Raw genomic sequence first — 22,354 nt, forward strand, 5'->3', positions numbered from 1 at the left:
GCCTCAGCAGTCTGTTGAATGTTAAATTCAGCCGAGACCGTCGAGGCCACCGTCACGATAGCAACAAGGTTTCTCAGTCGAGTCAAGAGAGCCGCTTTTGTTGATATCCTTCGTTATTCTCCGCTTCAATACGCTCGCATCGAATCCATGTCTGCTTTCGTTTGTCCTCAGAATCGAATGTCTTAGGGGTTCAAAGCCACAAAGACCCTAGCAGAGACCAGATAAGCCGACCTCGACTATCCCTGCCACCTCGCGTGAGCCGCACCATTAACAACTTTGAGCGGCCGCTTGACAACCAGCGGAATGTCTGTTTATGGAGGTCACGATAGTTGCGTGTTGGTCTGGAACCAGGTAAGCCACTCTGTCCTTACGCCATGTTGTTTCACAAGATCTTTCGGTCAAGAGAAAAGCGGCTGTGTAAGCAGATGTGCCCATCATTAGGTAGGTATCTCCCAGGCAGAGGCTCTGGGCCCTGCGAGCTTGACGTCAACGGCTGGTTCACGGACAGGCGGGGCGGGAACAGCGTCCACTTGCCGCTTCGGGGTGATGGTCTCTTCCCCGCAAATGGACGACGAGCAGTGGGTCTGGCTTCTGCAGTCACGGTTCGTTACAGCGGCTGAATGGTCCGAATTGTAGGTAGGTACTGTACTTCACTGCCTAAGTGTCTGAGATACCTAGAGATTGCAATGCCTTAAGGCGTCACCAGGTTGAGACACGTTTGCGGCGCTTGGTACGGAGTAAGTTCTACCGGGTTGTGGACTGAAGTCTCTGAGTGAATCTGGCTGGATACACGGCACGGAGTACAGAGTAACAAGACACAAGAAGCTTTCAACACGAGTCACAACTGTCAGCCGTGCTACAGTTTCACGGCGTCACCAAACAAGCCCCTCCTCTAGCTCTAGCTCTCTCACAATCATCAATCCAACCGTATCTCGTCTTACACTGGCTGTTTCTCTCCTTGTCCCCTCTTTTTCTTAGGCCATGTCCTCTCCACTCCCCCCAACTTTACAGGGTCTCCACTTCATTTAGTGCCTTCCCCCGGGCGGTCTTTATTGCACCGCAGGCTGTCCCTGACCAAACAAGGCCCCATCGCGTGTCGTCGTTCGTCGTTTCCGTTCCGTCCATCCAGTCCAGTCCAGTGTGTTTTAAGGTCTTGGGTTCCCCTCATGTAGCTCGTCATCCTTTCTCTTCATTCTCCAGTTTCAAATTATTCACATTCAGTTTACAGCATTTTACGCTCGCGTTCAATACAGCCTCATCGTCTTAGTCACTACTGTCTCACTTCCAGAACCGACGGCTTCGGGTTCCAGCCTTACATCACGTACCGTGCCTTTTGAACTGTTCCAATAGCAGCCCCGGGATTGTCACCTGGGTGCTCGCCCTCAATCACCCATACTTGTATCCGTAAGTCTAAAGCATCTGCAACATGTCTGGCATTCGCAACCAACATGTGTTCCAAGATTGACTCACTTACACAGTACTGACATTGACCAGCTCTTTTAGGTCATCCATAGCTCTACTACCATGCTAGCGGCAACACGCATCTGGACAAGTGAACGACTTGTTCAGTCTCGCACCGGCACAGCGAATGTTTTACGCTCTACCGTTTCGCTCCAATCGAAATGCGAGCAATGCAGACACTATTCCCCTCTCGTGTCATCTTCTACCTCTTCTGAGTTCCGAAATGGACGCCGATGTGGTTCAGTCAGGTTCCAGCAACCTACGTCCTTGGGTCGCAGCATTTCTTGGGACGCCAAGTCTAAAGCTTCTGCGAAGAAGACTGCAAAACGCTTCAATAGATCTGTCGACCCTTCAAAATTCACTACCATTGATCAAGTAGCGGCCTGGGCGAACGACTTATTTGGTATCCGACCAGGAGCGAACATCGAAGACGTGGAGCGAAGTGCTATTGAGCACTTGTTTCGAGGCGATAGCAAGGCCAACATTCGCAAGGCTACCGTGACCAATGCTCACCATTTCAGCCGCGCAAGTACAAGTGCGGCAAGCTCGAAAGATACCCTCTTCTCTGCTGTTCACGGACAAGATGCTACTTTCATTGATCCTATAACAAACCGTCGAGTGTCAAACTCCACAATGGCCGGAACGGCCGCTCGATACGATGCTCAGCGAGACCTCAAGCCAACTGACTTCGTTGATGTGTCTGCTGAGGCTGACTCGACTCCCAAGTATAACGACTTGGACAAGTACAAGCCTACTATCGACACTGAGACAAGGCAGCCAGATGAACCCAAATACGACGATCTTGGCAAGTATGAACCAGTAATAGATGAGAGACCTCAAGAGAAGTCTACCGAGTACGATGATTTGGACAAATATGGCCCAGTCAAGTACAATGAGCCTGATGGAAAGCGACCTACTACAGCCGAGGAGGATTCTAAGCAGTACAAAGATCTTGACAAGTACTCATCTTCGAACCTGGACGACCCTCTAGCCAAACGCCAATTGACAGCTGAAGAGCAGTCCAAGGTCTATGATGATCTGGATCAGTACAGCCCCGTTTACCACAACGAGCCTGATGGCAAAAGACCACAGACTGCTGAGGAACTGTCCAAGAACTATGACGATCTGCATATGTACAACAAGGGTGTGTATTGGAATGAGCCCGATGGCCTGCGTGAGCTCACGCCGGAGGAATCTTCCAAAGATTACAAAGACCTTAATATGTACGGACCAGTTGCATGGAATGAGCCCGACGGCCTGCGTCGTCTGACAGCTGAGGAAGAGTCCAAGCAGTACAAGGATTTGGATCAATACGCAGACCCTTTCGAGGCAAGTCAGGCGGCTTTGAAGGCCCATGAGAAGGCGCAGATGGATCGTACTATGCGAGGCAAGCCTTTAGCCCCGAAGGTCGACGCTCCCGTCGAGGACTTTGCAAGCAAGTATGATGATCTTCACCTGTATCGTCCATACTACTGGAACGAGCCCGATGGTCTCAGAGAGCCTACCCAAGAGGAGTTGTCCAAGAACTATGACGACCTTCATTTATACGGCGGTATCTTTAGGTGGAATGAGCCTGATGGCTTGCGACCCCTGACGGCGGAGGAGAAGTCGAAACGTTACAGCGATGTTCATAAGTACGCTGCTCGTGACGTGTCACCTCCTGTCGATCGAGTACATCCCGAAGAGGCTTCCAAGGTGTACAAGGATCTTCCCGCCTACCGCAAATTCGAGAATGCGGATGACCCAGCACCACGTATCCACCCCGAAGTTTCTTCGAAGAAGTATACCGATTTGGGTGCGTATAAGTCTTTCGAGAACGGTGACCCACAAACGGAGCGTGTTCACCCGGAAGTGGCATCAAAGCAGTATAGGGATCTACACAAGTATCCATCAACTGGCTTTGACGACATCGTTCAGGCGGTGCATCCTGAGGTGTTGAGCAAGAATTACACAGATCTTGGCAGTTACAGGCACTCCGACTTTGCATCCCAGGCTCAGGGCTACCCTGTTCAGCCCGAGGACGCATCCAAGGTCTTCCAGGACCTGCGCAAGTATACAGGAGTTCGTCCCAACGAACCCACCGGCAAGATGTCGGTCCCTCTGGATGAAGTCGCCCGCGGCCTCCGAGAGTTCGATTCCAAGGCAGGTTCCCAAGATTCCCCGGATTCAGCATCATATACTTATTCTCGATCCCCGAACAGGTCTTCTCCCGGCTCTACGGAAACTAATATGGACCCTTTCGGCCCTGAAAGTGCCGATGTCATCCGAGCTGCGGTCCTTCGCAGAGCTCAAGAAGGTAGTGAAGGAGTCGAGAACCAGGATCTGTCTGGCAAAAAGGGTCAGCAGGTCAAAACGGCGCATCCCTCCGAACTGACGGGAAACTATGTTAGAGACTTTCCCGAGGATTTTGTCAGGTCCTGGAGCAGGGACAATTCATCGTCCAAGTCGGTTCTACTTCCCAGTAATGTCTCAGGAACATCGCCACCCGTGAAAGAAGGCTCAAGCTCTATGGAAGATGTTGAGCCTGGATCTATGGACGAGAGCTTTCCTATGGATGACACGAGATTAAAAACGGCACTGGATCGCTATGCGGCCAAGAGGATTAAGGACCCGTATTCGCACGAACCTCAGGGTCTGCAGACAAGTTATTCCGACGAATGTGGGCGCCCAACGATGCCTGTGATGGAGAAACATTACACATCGAAGGCTAAAGAGTCTACGGCAAAGACACCAGAGATGCCCGCCATGGCTTCATACAAAATTGTCGCTTTTGACCCAGTTTTGAGGGTGATGAGCGTTGCCGAAGCCAATTCCGCAGTCGGCGCCAGCGACAGGCCAATGCCTATTCCTGATGCTCTCGTCAAGCTGGCGGACCCTGCCAAGTTTCTCCCTTACTTCAAATCACTTCAGGAGGAAGGCTACGAAGTAGTGTCGGGAAGCGGGCAGATGTTGATCTTTCGCAAAATGCAGTCGGCCGATGATATGGTCATTCGGGGTGGAAACTCTCTCCCCTCTGACAGCATTGCAAGGATTTGGACTGACAGCCATTGCAAAAGATCTAAAAGGTTTGCAGCCCGGCGATGGACGAATCCCAAGACAAAAAAGTCGACCAAGAAGAGAAGAATTGGGCGCAAGATTTTAGTCGGAACTGGTTTAGTTGCAGGGTCGGTCTACGCGGTGGCCTTGTTAACGAATTCCTCAAGTACGAGGATTTCTGATCTGAAGCCGCAGAACTAGGGGATATGGGATTCAGAATTGGCTCGAATGACACGACCTTACATGTTGAGGGATGAGAGATCTGGAGAGGTTCACGATTAAGGTGTACGGCGAGAAGTTTCCTTGGAGTTTGGTACTGGGATTCAGCGTTTGGCTTGAGGATGTATCAGCCATCCCAAGCGTTTATGATATGACAGCCTGTTTTCTTTGTTGGAAGTTTGCATGTGGGACGCATTCAGCGGAGCATGAAACACGGAGCTACGGAGTCAAGATACCTCGGCACATCAACCTGCATCGTTCGATAGCCATGATTACCATGACATTCGTTTATTATAAGTTATAACAATTGTGTTCATTCTTGGGCTTTTCTTTTTGGTAGCCAATTTGTAGTGTACAATGCCCGTGACCATTTCGTATCCTTGTGTTTTCCATGCCCATTACATTGAGTGTTCCGTACAATTACAATTTCCCTTTTGTCCTTGCTATGTCTTTTTGATCTAAGAGCCCTCTCGCTCTGTAAAACCAGGACCTGTAGTAACCTGCCCAATCTTGTTCATGTGCATCTCATGCTTCTGCTCCTCTGGGCTCCAGCTCTGGCGTCGCTGGATGGAGGGCGTCCAGCTATTCGTGTGGCGCATGCATCGGTCGGCACCGGCTTGGGCGGATGGAGAAGTCGGAGCTGCAGATGACGAAGTCAGCTTGTGCAGAATTGGAAGCGTGTAGCTGTGCTGTGTACCTTCTGAGGGAGGGGTTGTGTGGGATGTCGAGATGGCTGTTGGTTGGCGATCCATTGTGAATGATGATGTTATTTTGAGTAATTGGGTTGTAGGTTTGATGTTGTGCTTGTGATGACGAGGTAAATGTTGATATAGGTAGTTAGTGGTTTGTTGGTATGTGAGTTGCTGTAGCTTCAGTCAGCATGTCTTATATCACAACCCTTCAGCGCACTTACCCTCAATAACAATAAAGTCAATTGATGTTCAGGTAGTCAAGTTTAACTTTCTTACTTGCAGCTTCCTTTAAATCAGGACCTCGTTGTCATATTTATACACGTTTTTCTTCCTGGAAGCATAATTATATCATAAGAGAGCCCCCTCTTCAGCTCGACCCTTACAAGCGTGATTACTAGCATTCATTCGGTGACCCAAGCGCTGATGATTGGAGATACGGATTGGATGTGGCGAATTGAATGGTCTGATGCATGTAAAAGTGACGGCTGAGGCGTGATTATCTCGGTATTTTAGAGTTTTGCACCGACGAGATCGGACCTCGGGATTTGGGGGTGTCGTGTGATGGTGGATATAATGCGGTGATGATGATAATTCATGCGGTGATGGGCAATTGATGCAGTGCTTCACGGGTATTCCACTGTGATTTGTAAGTATTCTTGGGCTGTAGCATTGGGTATGCATCTGTCTTTATTCGGCATTGTTTCTACAGGTTGATCTCCCCGGGTAAAGACAGAAAGTGAGGTTTGGAGTTACATCGATTGCATGTGGCATTCTCTGGGGTACCCCAATGTGATGTGCCCCGGGTTAAAGGGCTACAGGCCTCGTTCGTTGGTGGAATCATGCACGTAAGAGTCTAGACTCTCAATTGACCTCGTGATGCTCATCAGATCATCCACCAACTGGAAGACTTTCTCACATAAGCAACCAATCGTCGTGATTCAACAGGTTAATTGGTGATATTCCATGCCTTAGCTCTCATACAACATACCATACACACATTAAAAACAGGTACAAGAATACGCTACCCCAAGCCCTTTCCTTTCCTTTCTATATGCTCAACAAGGCATATATCTCAGTCCCTTTTTTGTTGAACCCTCCCAACTCCATCATGCAGAAATAAATAAAAAATACAATTAAGACGCCGATGCTATGCAGTTTGCGAAACATGAGAGCCGTCATGGACAAGAAGAAATTGTAAAAATAAAACATGGAAGTGATAAAAAGGGGTATACAGCAAAAACACAGACATCCACCGTTAAACAGGAAACTTTGAGAATCATGTAGTCATCTCTCGGAGGGAAGAATCGTATGTACGTGAAAAGGCGGGTGGATCAAGGAGTCTTGGGACGCTTCCAGTAGTATTGCTATCATACAGTGTAAGTTTGAGTGCATATTGTGAAGTTGAGAATGTCACAAACCTTGTGTTGCTTGCGACAAGCGCGGAGGCTGGGCTTGCGAAGGCCATCGACGACTGCGGCGCGACGCTGCTGGTCGTCGTCTTCCTCAGGGACATAGTAGTACTCGCTCTCCAGAGGCTTGCCGGCTGCGTCCTTGCCCTGACGCTTGATGATACCAATGCAGGGTGTACTCTCGATAACATCACGGAGATCGTCTTTGGAAAGGTCTTGCTTCTCCTCCGAGGGGAGGTGGGCCATGATGGTGGACAGAGGAGTCGAAGACAGACGCGAGAAGGCGAGCTGGTTGATGACATGGTTGCCAACAGCAGGGTGGGACTCAAAGGACATCCTGAAGATCTCCGGAGTCGGAGAAGACATTCGAGGAGGAGACGAGAGTGGGGACTCGGTCCTGGCCTGCTGCTTGCGAGGAGACTGAGGAGGAGCAGGAATCTGACGAGGAGCGAACAGATCGGAAGCAATAGCGCTGTGGAGAGGGTTGGCACGCTTGACACCCTTGAACACCTTGGGAGACTTTGTCGTTATCGAAGCCAACCGGCAGGAAATGTCGGCGCCGAAAGGCCCGAAAGAGTGCACGATAGGATCATTCTCCTCATCAGGATTGTGGTCTTCACCATCACTGACCTCACTGCTGAAGCTGGCAGTCACATCGGTGCACATGCTGACAGTAATGTTAGTAGGATCATGCTTGTGCTCAGGGAGCTCAAGCTCAGCATCGTCCTCGTAGATTTCAATGTCACGCTGTCCGGGGAGCAGAGCCTGGAGGCGGCGGGAGCTAGAGAGACTAGCAGGCGTGGGGCTCTCGGGAGAAGCAATACGAGAAGCGCGACGAGGAGGGGAAGACTGGAGAATGGCCTGGGCACGAGCCTGGCAGGGAGGGGAGTCCCAAGTGGTGTCGGAGAGATGGTCAAGAGCCCGCTTGGGCCATTGGACGAGGACACGCGAGTTTTGCACGTCAATTATGATCTCGGAGCCCTCTGTTTCACTGGTGAAGCTATCGCCCTTGTACAGCTCCCAAGTACGACCCTGGCTATGCAACTTGAGACCATTCCAGCCATTGCAGACGATTTCGATCTTGCTGGGCTCAAGCGGACTCGCAGCAGCGACGAAGCGAGCCTTTACGTGGACGCGGGAGACGAGGCGGTCAGCAGAGATCTGGTAGTGTGACGAATTGGACGATCGGCCCATGATGAGGGTCTCGCCGTTTTCCGAGAGTTCGACAGCGGGGACGATAGCGAGCGGGGCACGCTCGGAAGCGGTAGCGGACCGTTGAGGCGGGGAACTCGAGAGGATACCTGTGCTCGACGTGGGAACAGGAGTAGGGTATTTGAGGTGAGCTCGCGACGAGGAGCGGCCAGAACCGAGATTTTGTCGCTTCACGGGTCGAGGGAGGTTTGGAGATGACGAAAGCGGCTCAAAGGGCGGGAGGAGACTCGGTGCTGAGCGCTTGGAGCCCGCAAGGGAGTAGGGCTTCATTGCTGGTAGAGTTGGTTCGGCGGAGGAGCCTTTTCGAGGTGATGAGCCCAGAGAATCCATTTTTGCGTTCTTTTTACTTTTTGTGTAGGAGTTGCAGAGGTGTATTCGGGTCCTGATGTTGTAGATCGAGGATCGAGATCGAACTGGATCGCGTCCAGAGACGAAAGAGACGAGACCAGGTAACACGCGTAAAGTGCAAACGTCAAACTCGCTCAGAATTCGAAGTCAAGATCGAATCTTTCTTTTCCGCCAATTTTCTCCCTTATCCGTCTTAATCTCTCGCCAACAGGCGTCGTGGTATCAGACAACGATGACGACACGAAAGGCGGTCTAGTATCTCTCTCTCTTTTGAAGGTATACTTAAATCATAGGTGTAAAATAAAAAGAATGAATCAGATAAGAATCACGGGTCCCAAAGAACTCGGCCAAGCGTGAAACCTTTTTCTGTATTGTAGGAAGTGGTGCAGTGCAGGTGGTGGTGAGATTGTGACAAAGGCTCTCGTGTTGGGTAGCGGGAGGTATTTAAAGAGGCATGCACATGCTCCGCTTTACGCGGGAAAAAGGGACGCGGGCTCTTCGCGAGCAGTCGTGGTTTTTTGGCGTTGGCGTTTTTACAGTGGTTGAGAGCGCTGTAATTTAGCGAGGTTGATGGGAATTAGGTGCTTAACGCGGTTCTGGACGGGGCGCGTTGAGTGGTGATGTGGGCTCCCGTGTTGGTGGTATCGATAAGGATGACGTTCGCTGGACGCGCTGAGTTATAGTGGCTGCGTTTGAGATCCTTGCTTGACATGTTTGATGTCTCATGTGTAACCGATCTCCCTTTCTTTTTTTGTTCCCCTTATACTGTCGTTAACTCAGTATCTCCCTGCTTTAAATTTACATTGTGAATATAATTGTAAAAAATTGCCGTTGAGGATTTAACGGGACTGTTCTAAGAGCCAACCTCCCGTCTTGAGGTGTTCAACCTCCAATTTCTTCAACACGTCTCCACCATTGAATCCATCGAGACTGGTCTCGCGTTTGGAGACCTGTAGGCCAATCCCTTTTAATAAAAAGCATAAAAGAGTCTGGCTGGGATTATCTGCCTTGCTTTTTGTGTTCGGTAATTATGCAGAATATCCACCTTTGAAGAATCTTTCTAGGGTTTAGTGGGCAGCACGTCTTGGTCTTGGTTTCATGATGGGCTTGGGACCGTGTATAAGTTCGATGCATCGCGCTTTGATATCACATCAATGCTGTCATGTTTCGAGTTGGTTTTTGACTTTAAGCCCGTAATCAACTTCAATGGTCCGTCGATGGTTCTAAAGCTTCAATTGATGTCGCCAGCACACTCCGTAAACACTTGGCCAATACATACGTGTGTTGCGTAGACGATGGAACGCTCACTCTGATCATTGACGCAGTGATACTTATGACACCTATAATATCTTGACATATATCGTCAATCGCGTCCATGTGGCATTTAGCGAGCTCGCCAGTGGTTATCTGATCAGCCCTACGCCACAGATCGAGCCACGACACGCACGTACGCGACTTGATCCATACCAACCAGAGTACCCTACATCGTTTTTATATTATGAGAAAACTTCACAAAAAGATATTCTAACTGGAATTTTTCGAACTTGAAATGAGTCGACTTGTTTTTTTCTGTATCATTTGTGTCTAGGAAGACATTTTTACGGTAAAATTGCTGTTCTGAGCTCAACAATGAGCTGAGCTAGTCAACCACTTAAAAGTTGGTGATAGCTTCATTTCTTCTCCCCGAAAATGGCCTAACATCCTGTTGCTCAGCCCTCCCACTCGTAGCCTTTTTCTTTTTCTCTTACCACATACTCAGTGGTTAGCTCTTCCAAGCCGGTGATAAGTACCTTGTATAAGATTTATAGTGACATTCGTCTCGCCTTGCACTCAGAGCATTTTGAGGGATCAGCCCCCTTCTGCTTGTGCTCTACTTTTCGGCGACATTCTTTACCCTTCTTGTAGTCCTTGCAGAGCTTGTCGCCGTACTCGACATCGACACAGTGGTCACACTTTCGGCACGTTGTTGTTGTGATCCAGTTGATACACATGTTTAATCTAGTATTAGTTGATGTTTGGGTCTCAGGTTGGGATGGTGATATTGATGTTGGTTTGAGATGTTAGTAATTGTCTGAATGAAATGAGGAGGTATCTGGACTATAGCATGGGGGAGTGGCCGACTCTATATAGTTTTTCAAGGATCTGGTGTTATGAAGTTAATGTCATGGGGTGTCCAAGTCATCTCATGGTCACGTATCGGGTGTTGACATTGAGTTCAGTGAATATACACTGTTCTTTTGTTCAGTAATTGAACAAAGGACATCAGACGCAAGTTACTGTCTGCCGTCGTACTGTCCACTCATCACTCATCAAATAATGGACAAAGAGCAGTCTTGTCAGTTGAGGCCCAAAACAATTCGTGCGCCAAACGAACAACCGATGGGACGAAAGTGCTTCTTAGTCCTATTTCAATCGCTGTTAATTAACCGCTGAAGTGCCAAATCGTCCTGATACACTGTCATCATGTTCTTGTACCCCCAATTACCACATCAGACCTCAGTTCCACTCCGGATCAGTCGCCTTGCACAACACTAACCCAATCTCCTCCTAAAGATAGTCCTCATTACGTACAGCAGCTACTTCTGACGGTCCAGCTGCCTCAAATCTTTGGATAGCACGCCTGAGTGTCGCAACCTTGACGTCCTCGTTCCATTTCGCCACAAGCCTCCTCTCGTGAATGTTGTACATATCCGCTAGGTCCTCCTTTAAAAGCCCAATGTCAAGGCCTTCAGTTATCTGGATGTAGTTCTTGTCGACGGGCTTGCCTTCTGCATCACACCAACGAAAGCCGGCCTGGCTCATATCGCGCTCCACCCTGAGGTAGGCTTTCGCGCCCTTCTCGCGGTTGGGGTTGGGGTCGGTAGATGGAGGATCGCTAGGAATATCCTCTTTGAAGTGGCCGACCTGGAGAGCGGACTCGGAGAATTGGTGGGCAGGGTATTCTGGCATGGGGACGGGGAAGTGTGTTTGCCAGCGGTGGAAGGCGAGATCGAGCAATCGAGCAGCCCCTGCCTCCTTGGCCGCCTGGTCGGTGGGATGGATACTTTGACTCATGATGATGATGGTGAGGTATATATTTTGTCTTTGATCCGCGCGCAGTGACTTAAGAGATGCCTTGTTGAATGTAGAAGATGGACGCTTTACAGTATTGAGAGAGAAGGATCATCTCTAGCGTTATCAGGAGCATCTGTGCTTGGTTGCTCAGTTTAGGAAGTTGCCATTAGAAGGTAGGTGCCTTAGGTATTCTAGGTTCTAATGTCCTCAGGGAGTAAGAAAATACCAGACGTTAATATAACGAATTAAAACAGACCAAGCAAAAGATATCCTAGACTTAATAAAGACATCCTAAATTTATACAAATTTAACCAAGCCTTGTTATCATTTAGGATCAAGGTCCTCAGCTTTCTTTCATCCCTTATGTGTTTCGCCTTAGCTAAGTCAGCCACTATCACATCAACAGTATCACAGGAAACAAGTATCTTTGAACAAATATTAACGTGGATTTACTATCTAGGTAATTAGGGCATATCTCATACATCATAAACCTGTTACGCCTTAACAAGAGTAACCTTTGTCTCCTCCTTCAAGTCCCGACTGCTGAATCCAACACGGATAGTAAACTCTCCCTCAGGGATAAGCCACTTCTGAGAAATGATATCCCAGTAGCTGAGATCGCGACGCATTAGCTCAAAGCTGACACTCTTGCTCTCGCCAGCCTCAAGGAAGACCTTGTCAAAGCCACGGAGCTGCTTAGGTGGTGTACCGGCAGGAGCGCTGTCGGGGAATGTCACGTAGAGCTGGGGAACAGTGGCACCGTCGACCTTGCCAGTGTTGGAGACGGAGACGGTCACGTTGTAGATGGTCTCCCAGAGGGCGGGGTTGCCGCCGGGCTGCACGGGCAGGTCCTCGGGCTGGGAGGTAATGTCGGAGGCCAGAGGCTCAGCGGAGATGTCGGAGATTTCGAAGGTGGAGTAGGAAAGACCGAAGCCGAACTCGTAGCGGACGGAGATGTTGTGCGCGTCGAAGTAGCGGTAGTCAATCTCGAGCTTCTCGTCGAACCAAGACTGCCAGTCCTCCTTGCCAGTGGTGTTGACGGCAGTGGTAGGAGGAGCATTGTAGTCAGTTCCGTTGAAGGCGATGGTGTAGGGAAGACGACCAGAGGGGTTGACATCGCCGTAGAGGAGATCAACGAGGGAGTTGCCAGACTCCTGACCGGGGAAGTGGGCAGCGAGAATAGCGGTGACGTTGGGGTGGTCAGCCCAAGGAAGAGTGTTGATACCGGAAGAGTGAGTGACGACGACAGTGTTGTTGCAGTACTTGGCAACAGACTCGACAACATCGTTGCCGTCCCAGTCAACGGAGAGGTGCTCACGGTCAGCAGCCTCCTCAGCCCAAGTCTTCAGGAAGACAAGGCAGACATCGGGAGTGGCAGGGATCCAGAGATCAGTGACGTTGGTGGTAGCAATAAGAGTGTTGTTCATCCACTGCTGAACAAGAGTACCGTCTTGCTTAGCACGGGCATTGATGGCCGTAAGAGGTGAAACAAGGTATGTCAAACGACCAGTTCCAGAACCACCACCAGCAACAAGAGTGCCGAATTCGTAGTCATTCTGGTTGTAGAAACCCTCAGTGATATCACCGGCATCGTTACCAAAGACGGCGATAGACTTGGGCTTCTTGAGGGGAAGGGCGTTCTTCTCGTTCTTGAGAAGGACGGTGGACTCGGCGCCGTGCTTGCGGATCAAGTCACCATGGTTACCGCGGACGTCACGGCTTCGCTCGCCGGTGAGGTTGAACTCGCGGAACCAGGTGCTCTTGGGGCTGAAGGTGTTGAGATCGCCGCTGGAGGGGTCGACGGAGGGATAGTCCTTGTCTTGACCGAGCCAGAAGTAGGGAGTCATGATGCGGGTGATCATGTCGTTGACGCGGGTCTCGTCGAGGGTGCCGTTGGTGACGGCGCGGGTGAGGTTGCCGCCGAAGAAGGACTTGGTGAAGTACATGCCGTAAGCACCAATGCCACCGGGCATGTCCATGTCGAGACCGCTGTTGATGGCAGCAACACCGGCGTGGGTAGCACCCCAATCGGACATGACGTAGCCCTGGAAACCAAGCTCATCTCGAAGGATGCCGTTGAGGACCTTGGAGTTCTGGCAGCCGTAGGAGCCGTTGAGACGCTGGTACGAGCACATCATGCTAGAAGCCTTGGCATGAACAGCATTGGCAAAAGGCCAGAGGTAGAGCTCGTGCATGGTTCGATCATCCATGTTAGACGAAAGAGCCTCCTTATCAACCTCACCAATATACCCATCCTTGACAAAAGTAGGGTTTCGCATGACCTCCTGCTCGTTACCGATAAAGTGCTTCGCAGTAGCCTGAACACCAGCATCTTGATGTCCCATGATAGTCTCCTCCATCGCAATACCAGTGAGGTAAGGATCCGGCGAGAAACCCTCCCAGTTACGACCAGAGTACGCCGAGCGTCCAAGAGGACCGGCGACGGGACCGAGGAGGATGTGAGCGCCCTTGGCCTTGAACTCTTGACCCATCGCGAGACCGCGCTGGTAGAGAAGGTCCTTGTCCCACGACGAAGCAGCTGATACACCGGCGGGGAAGACACTGGCGTAGTCTGCCACACGGATGGCGAGGGGACCGTCGTGGAGACATAGACCGTTGAAGTTGAGACGGGGAATGGCGACGATGTTGCCGACGCAAGGACCTGGAGTTCCTGTGACCATGTCGGCCTTTTCCTCGAGCGTCAGTTGGGAGACAAAGTCTTGAGCCTTGGCGAAGGCATCTTCCCAGCCCTTGCCAGTAGCATTGTCTAGTTAATCGTCAGAATAACTTCACCTCAAATTGATGGAGTTGGGGAACATACTGGCAGGGTAGTGAGGCGAATGGCCGTACTGTCCAAGAATAGTGGTGTTCTTAGGCTGAACCCAGCTAAAAGCATCTTCAGCGCGATCACTCGAATCATAGGCCTGGGCGTTAACACCCGCGGCCAAGAGACCCGAGACCAACACAGATCGAATGCTAGCCATTATGAGAGAGTAGAGATGAATGGCGCTCAGTGATGATGATCTCTCTTCTTTTTTGTGAGGCTATCAGCTACAACTTATATATCCCCAGCACCGGCTACACTTTCCCTTCCCCTCGGCGATCACCAGTCCAACCTCTTGCTCCTCCTTCACAAAAACTTGCGTGTCTGCGTCATTGCAAAATTCTGTAAGTGTTAGCGTCGGCTTCAATTAGTTTTGCTCCCCCGCACAAAAGAGAGAGAAAACGACTCACTAGCTCACATGGACGATGCGGAGTAACATTGTCCTTCACTTTCAACGATGTGAGGACCGTCGTGTGATGCCATTCCCAGTTTAATCTCCATCGGCGAACTCTCACATCCTCAGATCTACCGCAGCTTAGCCGCTGCGTCCAATGGAAGATATCCCCGACTGTTGGTGATGGTGTCATGCCCCAGGTTTCCCACTCCACAGAATGAATAATACGGCCGCTATCTGACCGAGGATCCGAGGTTCTCCCAGCAAGATTTATACTGAGCTTGTCGATTGAGTTAGCGTATTCATCTCAATTGCCGGGGATGGTCGAGAGTCTGGGGGAGACAGCTTCTTCTCCGCAATTCAAATCGGCCCTGTTGTGGACTCGCACGCTTCGTTCATGCGGAGAAATTAACGTTGAATGGAGATCGGAATCAGAAACTTGTACGAACTGTATACCTAGAAACAGGTGCTGATCACACATGGACCTTGGTTTCTTCCCTGTAACTGTCAAATTCAAGGTTATGAGTCTTTTTTTCCCGCCTTCTCCACGATAATTCCCTTTGACGTGAACCCGTTTATCGACCCAGTGCAGTGGCCTGGTGACGCTGATGTTACAGTGGCTTCGGCCCGGAGTCGTTACCGTTCAGGCCATCATGACGGGACGAAATGTATTTTATCTGGGTTCTAACGTTATCAGCCACACGACACCTCAATTGCTCTCACTAATATCTTCGTATAAGTTCCGCATCTCGGACGATGTCTAAACTCCCGTTTACAAGTGCCGTTGTGCTTTGATGCTCCTTTTCAATCGGTGTATACTCGGCCATAGTATTGCAAAGGTGCATGACTTTATTCCCATCATGGACAGCCACGAGATGTCACTGGGCGACTCGGGATTATGTTTACATCCGAAAAGTCTATCGACTTTTACCAGTCTCGTGGTCATGTTCATGGTTCTAGGGTTACATTGGAGAAATTGGGTTATTTCTGACTCGATGGATTATTACACCTCCACATTTCTGAGTAAGGAAGTTGGTAGCGTTCATCGTTGGTCGGATATGACGATGCTTTGAGAGTAGCCTCGGAATGGGCCATGGCGATCCCTGCTCGATAAAATTGTTGGAACCATTCTGCTAGACTTTCGGTGAGTGATGTAGTCCCGCAATATTGAGATTGATTGTTAAAACAATGGAGATGTTTAAGACAGAACCGATATCGCAGACTTACACGATTTACGTTGTGGATCTTAGAGTGCTGACCAGGGATTATAGGGATCCCGGCAACTGACAAGACACAATGTTTACTTCTCAGGATTCAGATTCACACTTCATTAACACAGTTTCGCAGAGGATAGACAAACAGAGATATTCTTTCATTTATCTAATAACATAACCAAGAACACCAATGAACAGACAAAGGCTCAACTGACACTCTTCCTTCAGGGTAACCATCCCAAAGGTCGCCATTCCCAATGAAATCTAGCCTCACCTCATTTCCCTCACAAGCTTCCGGCTCGGCGACGGGAACTCCGCCTCAAGTAAAACTCGGGGCTGGGCAATCTCCACTTCCAACCTTAGACCTCAACCTTACCTTGCTTACCATCTGGTTCACAGCGCTTGCAAAAGTGACTAGGAACATAACGACTGATATCCTCCGGCTCTTCAAGACACACTCTTTCCTCAATTTCATTAATGGGGTTCATGCTCAGACTACTCGTCACGGGGCTCATGACGAGAGAGCAGAAGGACTTGTTGGAGGTGTAGCTGATGAGATGGCGGCAGGATTCGCAAATGGTAGCGGTGCTGGATAGTTGGCACATTTTGGTGAGTTTGGTTTGGTGGAGATGTTTGGTTTGTGTTGTTTGTGTTTGTGGTGAATTGATTCTTTGTGTCAGTTGAGTATGTCTGTGGATGATGGGGATACGTTGGTGATTCAAGTAAGGAACCCTGCCATATTTATATGAGTGAAAAGCGATATCTTATGTGTTTGTTCATGAGCACATAGGAGCATTCGGGTTGGTCGCGGCAAGGTCTTGAAACAGTGAATGTTTCGACCGAACAAGGTAATTGGGCACCCAAGCAGCTCGGATACAGAGCCTTTCAGTCATACGAACAAGACAACGAACCTGACACCAAACTATGGCGTTATCGTTTGGATATCAGTTCATAAAGAACACAGTAGCTGTGAAGTTGTCCCCCAAGCAAACCTATAAACTGTCCGCCCTTCCTTTGCCCTTGGCCTTCGTCTTCGCTTCCTTGCACTGCAAACACTCCTCCTCATGAACATAGATGGTATCATGCCTTGTCGTCATGAAGCAAATACCAGGTCTCTTCTCCAGAAAGTGAGCGCATTTTATTTCCTCCACGGGCATGGAGACGAGGTAGGAGCACTTCCTGCAGAGATAGCCTGTACTGTGGATAGTGCACATTTGTAACGTTCAGTTGATGAGTTGGGTAAAGAGAGAGTTAATGGCAAACGAGATAAAGGAACTGATCTGCTGTTTATGTAAGTCCTTATCTTGAAGTGCTTCACCGAAGAACCGTCAAGTTACCGAATGCCGTGCTCTGTATCACAGACTGCGGGTAAAACCATCCACAAACCCTCAGCCCAAGACATACAGCATCACCGAGACGTCAAAGACAAGAACTTGAGGAGTAATGCACTAAATGCCCACGGTTCCTAACGAAATATGGTCTATCTAGATCCCAAAACCAAACCTCCAAAGCTTACGTTTAACCCCCCTCTGACCCTCCTTCTTCTTCTTAACGCAGTCCTTACAATTCTTCTGATCTGTATGAATAGTCGAAGCCACTATCTTCTGCTTTACACAAGTCCTGCCCGATTTCTTGGCAGAGTTACACCTTTCTGTCACGGTTTCATGGTCGATGATGTGGTCGCAGACTCGGCAGCGGTATTTGGTAAAGACTAGGTTGCACATGTTAAATGGTAGATTGATGGTGAGTGGAGAGATACGAAATATGATAGGAAAGTAGGGGGCTTGAGGTACAGAGTTATATATGCACAAGGACGTTGAAGGGTTGGAGTGTCACGGTGGCCTTTTCACTCTATCGTCGGTGTCCAGATGTGTCACGGTGAGGAAATGGTTGAGTCAACGTGTCAGACTTGTGCAATGTTTCACGGACATGGCTATCAATGAAAGTCAACAAATAGTATTTGGATTAGCAGGAGATTGCTTCACTACCCAATCCACCTATATTGAACCCAAAGCCCAATGTCAATTTAGTCGTGATTTCCAAAGCCTTAGACCCCTTTCAGCATGCAGTGTTCATTCGCCCTCCGCCTCAGTCTTGCATTCCTTAGCCTTAGCCGACTTGGCCTTGCACTGGGGGCACTTGGAGGCATCGATCAAGGTAGTCGTCTGCATACGCTTCTTCTGGCACGGCTTTTCAACATTGTTCGCCTCCTTGCAGGGGGCTGTTCTTGGGACGGGGGTTTGATGGCCGCATTTAATGCAGACGAGCCGGGTGGTATGAATGAAGCACATGGTTGAGAGAAGAGTTTGTTCTTAGTAGTGATACAGTGTTTTTGAGTATAGAGTCAAGGGATAGATGGTGAGGTTGATGGAGATCTTGGAGACGGGATGGAGGTGGGTGTAGTGGTATTTATACTTGTGGCTCTGCTGGGGCCGTTTGAATCTTGCCCATTCAAACAGCACTTAATCACATTCATTATCGAGTCTGAAAGACTGAAACAACGTTTGCATAATCATTCGAGACCACAAAGACTCACAGGACTTTAGCGTCTCCTAAGCGAAGAACTGGACAATCATCAAACGGATGAGAGGATATCAAACGCTTGCACACTATCCTTGGACCTGAGAAAAGTTACAAACCTATAGACGAAAATATCCAGCTACACTCCAGTCTAAGGTAGGCTATCGCTTCTTCAACTTTGCAGCTTTGCAAACCTTGCATCCCAACTCACTCTCCTTTTGCACACCCCCATTTTTGTACCGTTTGAGACATCGTTCCCCCTTGTTTGCCTTGTTGCATTTCTGACGATCCACGTCAGTTCTGATATTGTTGCCACATTTCTGGCATATTATCTTGTAGTGATGGACAATGCACGTTGTGGAGGATAATACGAGGTTATAGTTTGGTAAGATTGTTGCCAACCCGGATTGTTTGAGTCTAGTGTCGTTGCCGAGATTTTACGGACGTTTGTTTGGCCTAGATGGAACCGATGGGGAGGGAGTTTATATACTCTTTTAGCAGCTGCTCAGCACTGAAGTCGCTGGGCAGGTGAGTCGAGCGGCATTTAGTGCTGTTGAATATCATCACTGGTTCCTCGGGTGAGTATGGCCGAGATCAAAACATCGACACTTTACTTTCAATCACTAAATCTGATACCGAAGCGAAATCTCAGTGGTCTAAATATAGAGAACTTCAGCCAATGGCCATTGCATTGATTGTAAGCTCCGTGAAAAGATTTGGAGGTTATGAGGAAAATTGAAAAGTTCGGAATTTAATAGCGTTTCATTAGCCAAAGAGCCAGCTCTAGAATACCCTTCCGAGCAAGTGACTATCTAATTCCATGACAAGATGACCTGCTCCTATCTTGCCTAATGTGCTATCAAAACAGTTGACCTAACTGCTGCCTCCAGACGCCGACGAGAGCCCTCACTCACTTCTTTCCACTCTTCTTCCCATCCTTTGAGCATTTAGAGCAGTTGCTCGCGGAGATTTTCTTCGTGATATATAAATTTTCCTGCTTGCACCTGGTGGTGCCGTAATGCGGACACTTGTCTCGATTGAGCTTCGTGCCAACGGTCTTGCCGCAGCTGGCACAGACCTCAGTGGTGTTGATCATTTGGCACCTGGTGAATAGTGTAACGATGGAAATCTGTATACGGACTGTGTGTGATAAGGTTTGGGTTGTGAAGTTGGCAGGAAGTTGGAGGCTGAAGGATGGATTGATTCAGAAAAGAAGAGAAAGTGCGCTGAATTTATAGTCGAGATCATGACGAACTGGCCGTGACTGGTCTTGATGTTCGTAAAATCGAACGGGCACACCCATGAACATGGAGATAGTAATTGTATAATGGCTTTGTTGTGCCGAACACGACTCATTCAGATTGTGCAAACGTTGTGAACATATGGATTTGAAGAGAACAATAGTATGTATACTCTGAATCATTCAGGTGGAATGGTGGGATGAAAGGTGCTTGGGTTTATTGTCTCGGTGATAGAGGCCGCAAACTCAGGCCCAAGGTCCAGTTTCACTTGAGGTATTGGCCACCAAAATGTAGCAAAGTCGTTAGCGATCTAGTCTCTTTCCTAACAGCCAAGATATCCTCGCAGCTCATGACTAATATGTCTCTGTAACAGAGCCTGTAATATCCATCCTTGATTCACCGTTCGACTATGAATCATCCTCATGACCAGGGTCGGCAGTTGTAAAAGCCTGTAAAGAGTTAAGTAACGGCTGCGCATAGCTTGAGGGAAACACTCACATCAATCAACGCCGACCGTACATAAGTCTCAAATGACGCATAATAGTAGAAGTACTCCCCTGCGGAGGCTGCGACAAAAAGGGAACCTGACTCTCCGGCGGAAACGAGGCGCATAGAATGCAAAGATCGGCTTCGCACTTGAAGCTCAAGTTCACGTCGGTCTTTCCGCAGCGCTTGTACTGGCTGAAGAGCGGGCACTCTTGACACTCCATTTCTTCGTAGATCTCGTTGTTGCAGCGCATGCAGTAGAAGACGCGGGTTATGGCTACGCACATGGTAGCGGTTGTGATGTCGTGGTTGTGAGGGTGTTTATTTTGTGGGATGACGGAAGAAGAAGGTTGAGAGCGATGCTGGAGAGATCTTCAAGTTGAAATTTGGTCCAAGAAGATTCTGGACCTCTTTGTAGAGCTTTCATTTATCGAGAGTGAAAGAAACGCAATGCAGTGTTTGGCACTGCTGCCTTGTTTTAGCAAGCAATACTAGACGGACCATTCCATTCGCTGGCACCGGAGGTAAAGACCGTCAAGAAATTACATACCTGAGTGTAATCATCTGCTAGATATTCAATTTTAAGTTACAATGCGCTAAAAGAAGATCTTCCTAAATGTAATAATCCCAGGTTGTCGGCCTGCTACCGCCTTGTGATAACAACTTCGACCGGAGGATCAAGCGCCAAACACTCTTCACAGATCTCCTCCTGATTCCATAATGTCACTGGATATTCATTCCCGCACGATGCGAATAGTCTGCTCCTAGTTTCGTTGGCCTTCCTGCACATGAGACCGTGCTTCTCAAAATTCCACCGGTTCCCGCAGACTGGGCACATGTAATGAATAGTTAGATCATGGCACATTTCGATGTGTTGACTGACTCGGCTTTCGTTATGTTCTCCTCAAGGGAAAGTTGAGTGTTTGAATTTGAGAAAGAGAAATTATGCCTTGATTGGGATGGTGCCACATATAGATAACTCCAAACGGATGCGAAGTGAAGGGGATGAGAAGGCTACCAGAATACATTTCTCAAGGCACTTAATCATAAAACTTTGAGATAGGAAAAAAGCCACCGCCCAGTGATTCATCTCATATTTCAATCCAGATGATGCGGAATGTGGTTAGCCAAAATAACCCGATAGTGTCGCAAGATGGGCTTTGTAGCAGGATAGTAAGTACAATTACAATACGTTACAAGTTCTCAGCACAGACCCTTACCTATCACTGCCACAAAGCTGAATGCCGCACGGCCATTACTGAAAATAAACGCCTTACACAAGCCACATCTTACAGTTCCCACCGGGATCTTTACAATACCACGGCCCATATCTCTAGCCCGTGCCTGGATAAAGTGGGCGCAAGCGCGAAAGAACAAATTGCTCAGGACCAGGAAGTTCCGGCTCCTCGGGATTTGCGCATGTTCTACATGTTTCCTGATAATTCCATATCATTTCTGAATACGTGCTTCCACAAGACCCGAAGACTCCTGTTCAAGAACGGTAAGCTTGTTGACATCTCAGGCTGTGCCTGTCATAGTCGATTCTGTTGTTGCACACCGAGCACATGTCGTTGACTGTTACGTGGTAGCACATTGTGAGGGGAATGAGTTTATTATGTTGTGAGTTTGGGATAGAGATACACAGACTAGGCAGCGTTGAAATTCGTGTTCTCAGGGCCGAGAGGGACGTAATACAGGGGGATTTATAGCCAAGACTTGAGGATGATGGTAATGAATGACAGAGAGAATATGAAATCTTGACTCTCAATGTTGCAGCCCAAACAGAAAGATACCCCGTAATGGCCAGTCGAAGATGATATCCATCGGTGATTGTAAAGAGTTGTGGTCGTGACGTGTCGTTTGCTAAGCCCTTTGCCCCTCAGAACAATCAAACATTATCTTCATATACACCCGGCCATCCCTCAGGCCAATTGTGTCTTGGTTTCACCGTCAAGCGTAACTTTGTTCCACTTCCTATCATCAGGCGGACACTGCTGACAATACTCCGACACGCTCGCAACAACCCCATCATCCGTGTATCCACACGACCCCATAGCCTTTGACTCCGTCTGTTGAGCAATCTGACAAATCTCCCATTCATATCCCTTCCTGATGCATACACTGCAGTACATGCAGTAAAAGTGCGTAAAGTGTTCAGTGCACATGATGAATGTTTGCTGTGATTGGTCGTGTGCGCTTGTGACGCAGAAACTCAGTGATAGTGACAAAAGATAAAGGAAAATT

The 22,354-nt window shown here is 48.8% G+C and overlaps 5 protein-coding genes; 1 reads left to right on the top strand and 4 right to left on the bottom strand.

Annotated features, from left to right (window-relative positions):
• Positions 1-1,524: 1,524 nt before the first annotated feature.
• On the top strand, positions 1,525-4,698 carry FFUJ_08904 (uncharacterized protein; the record flags this gene model as incomplete). The annotated part of the gene is made up of 1 exon (XM_023580344.1): positions 1,525-4,698. One exon carries the CDS (start codon positions 1,525-1,527, stop codon positions 4,696-4,698), a length of 3,174 nt encoding a protein of 1,057 aa, XP_023433135.1.
• A 476-nt stretch (positions 4,699-5,174) lies between these two features.
• On the bottom strand, positions 5,175-5,468 carry FFUJ_08903 (uncharacterized protein; the record flags this gene model as incomplete). XM_023580345.1 has 2 exons in its annotated part: positions 5,175-5,356; positions 5,414-5,468. The coding sequence occupies 2 exons, from the start codon at positions 5,466-5,468 to the stop codon at positions 5,175-5,177; spliced, it is 237 nt and encodes a 78-aa protein (XP_023433136.1).
• A 1,271-nt stretch (positions 5,469-6,739) lies between these two features.
• Positions 6,740-8,359, bottom strand: FFUJ_08902 (related to transcription factor PLM2; the record flags this gene model as incomplete). XM_023580346.1 has 2 exons in its annotated part: positions 6,740-6,772; positions 6,827-8,359. 2 exons carry the CDS (start codon positions 8,357-8,359, stop codon positions 6,740-6,742), a joined length of 1,566 nt encoding a protein of 521 aa, XP_023433137.1.
• A 2,565-nt stretch (positions 8,360-10,924) lies between these two features.
• FFUJ_08901 (uncharacterized protein) lies at positions 10,925-11,431 on the bottom strand (the record flags this gene model as incomplete). Its single annotated transcript, XM_023580347.1, has 1 exon — positions 10,925-11,431. One exon carries the CDS (start codon positions 11,429-11,431, stop codon positions 10,925-10,927), a length of 507 nt encoding a protein of 168 aa, XP_023433138.1.
• Positions 11,432-11,925: 494 nt separating this feature from the next.
• Positions 11,926-14,415, bottom strand: FFUJ_08900 (probable beta-glucosidase precursor; the record flags this gene model as incomplete). XM_023580348.1 has 2 exons in its annotated part: positions 11,926-14,198; positions 14,253-14,415. 2 exons carry the CDS (start codon positions 14,413-14,415, stop codon positions 11,926-11,928), a joined length of 2,436 nt encoding a protein of 811 aa, XP_023433139.1.
• Positions 14,416-22,354: the final 7,939 nt, after the last annotated feature.

This window comes from Fusarium fujikuroi, chromosome FFUJ_chr07 (genome assembly GCF_900079805.1).
Source record: "Fusarium fujikuroi IMI 58289 draft genome, chromosome FFUJ_chr07".
NCBI lineage: Eukaryota > Fungi > Ascomycota > Sordariomycetes > Hypocreales > Nectriaceae > Fusarium > Fusarium fujikuroi.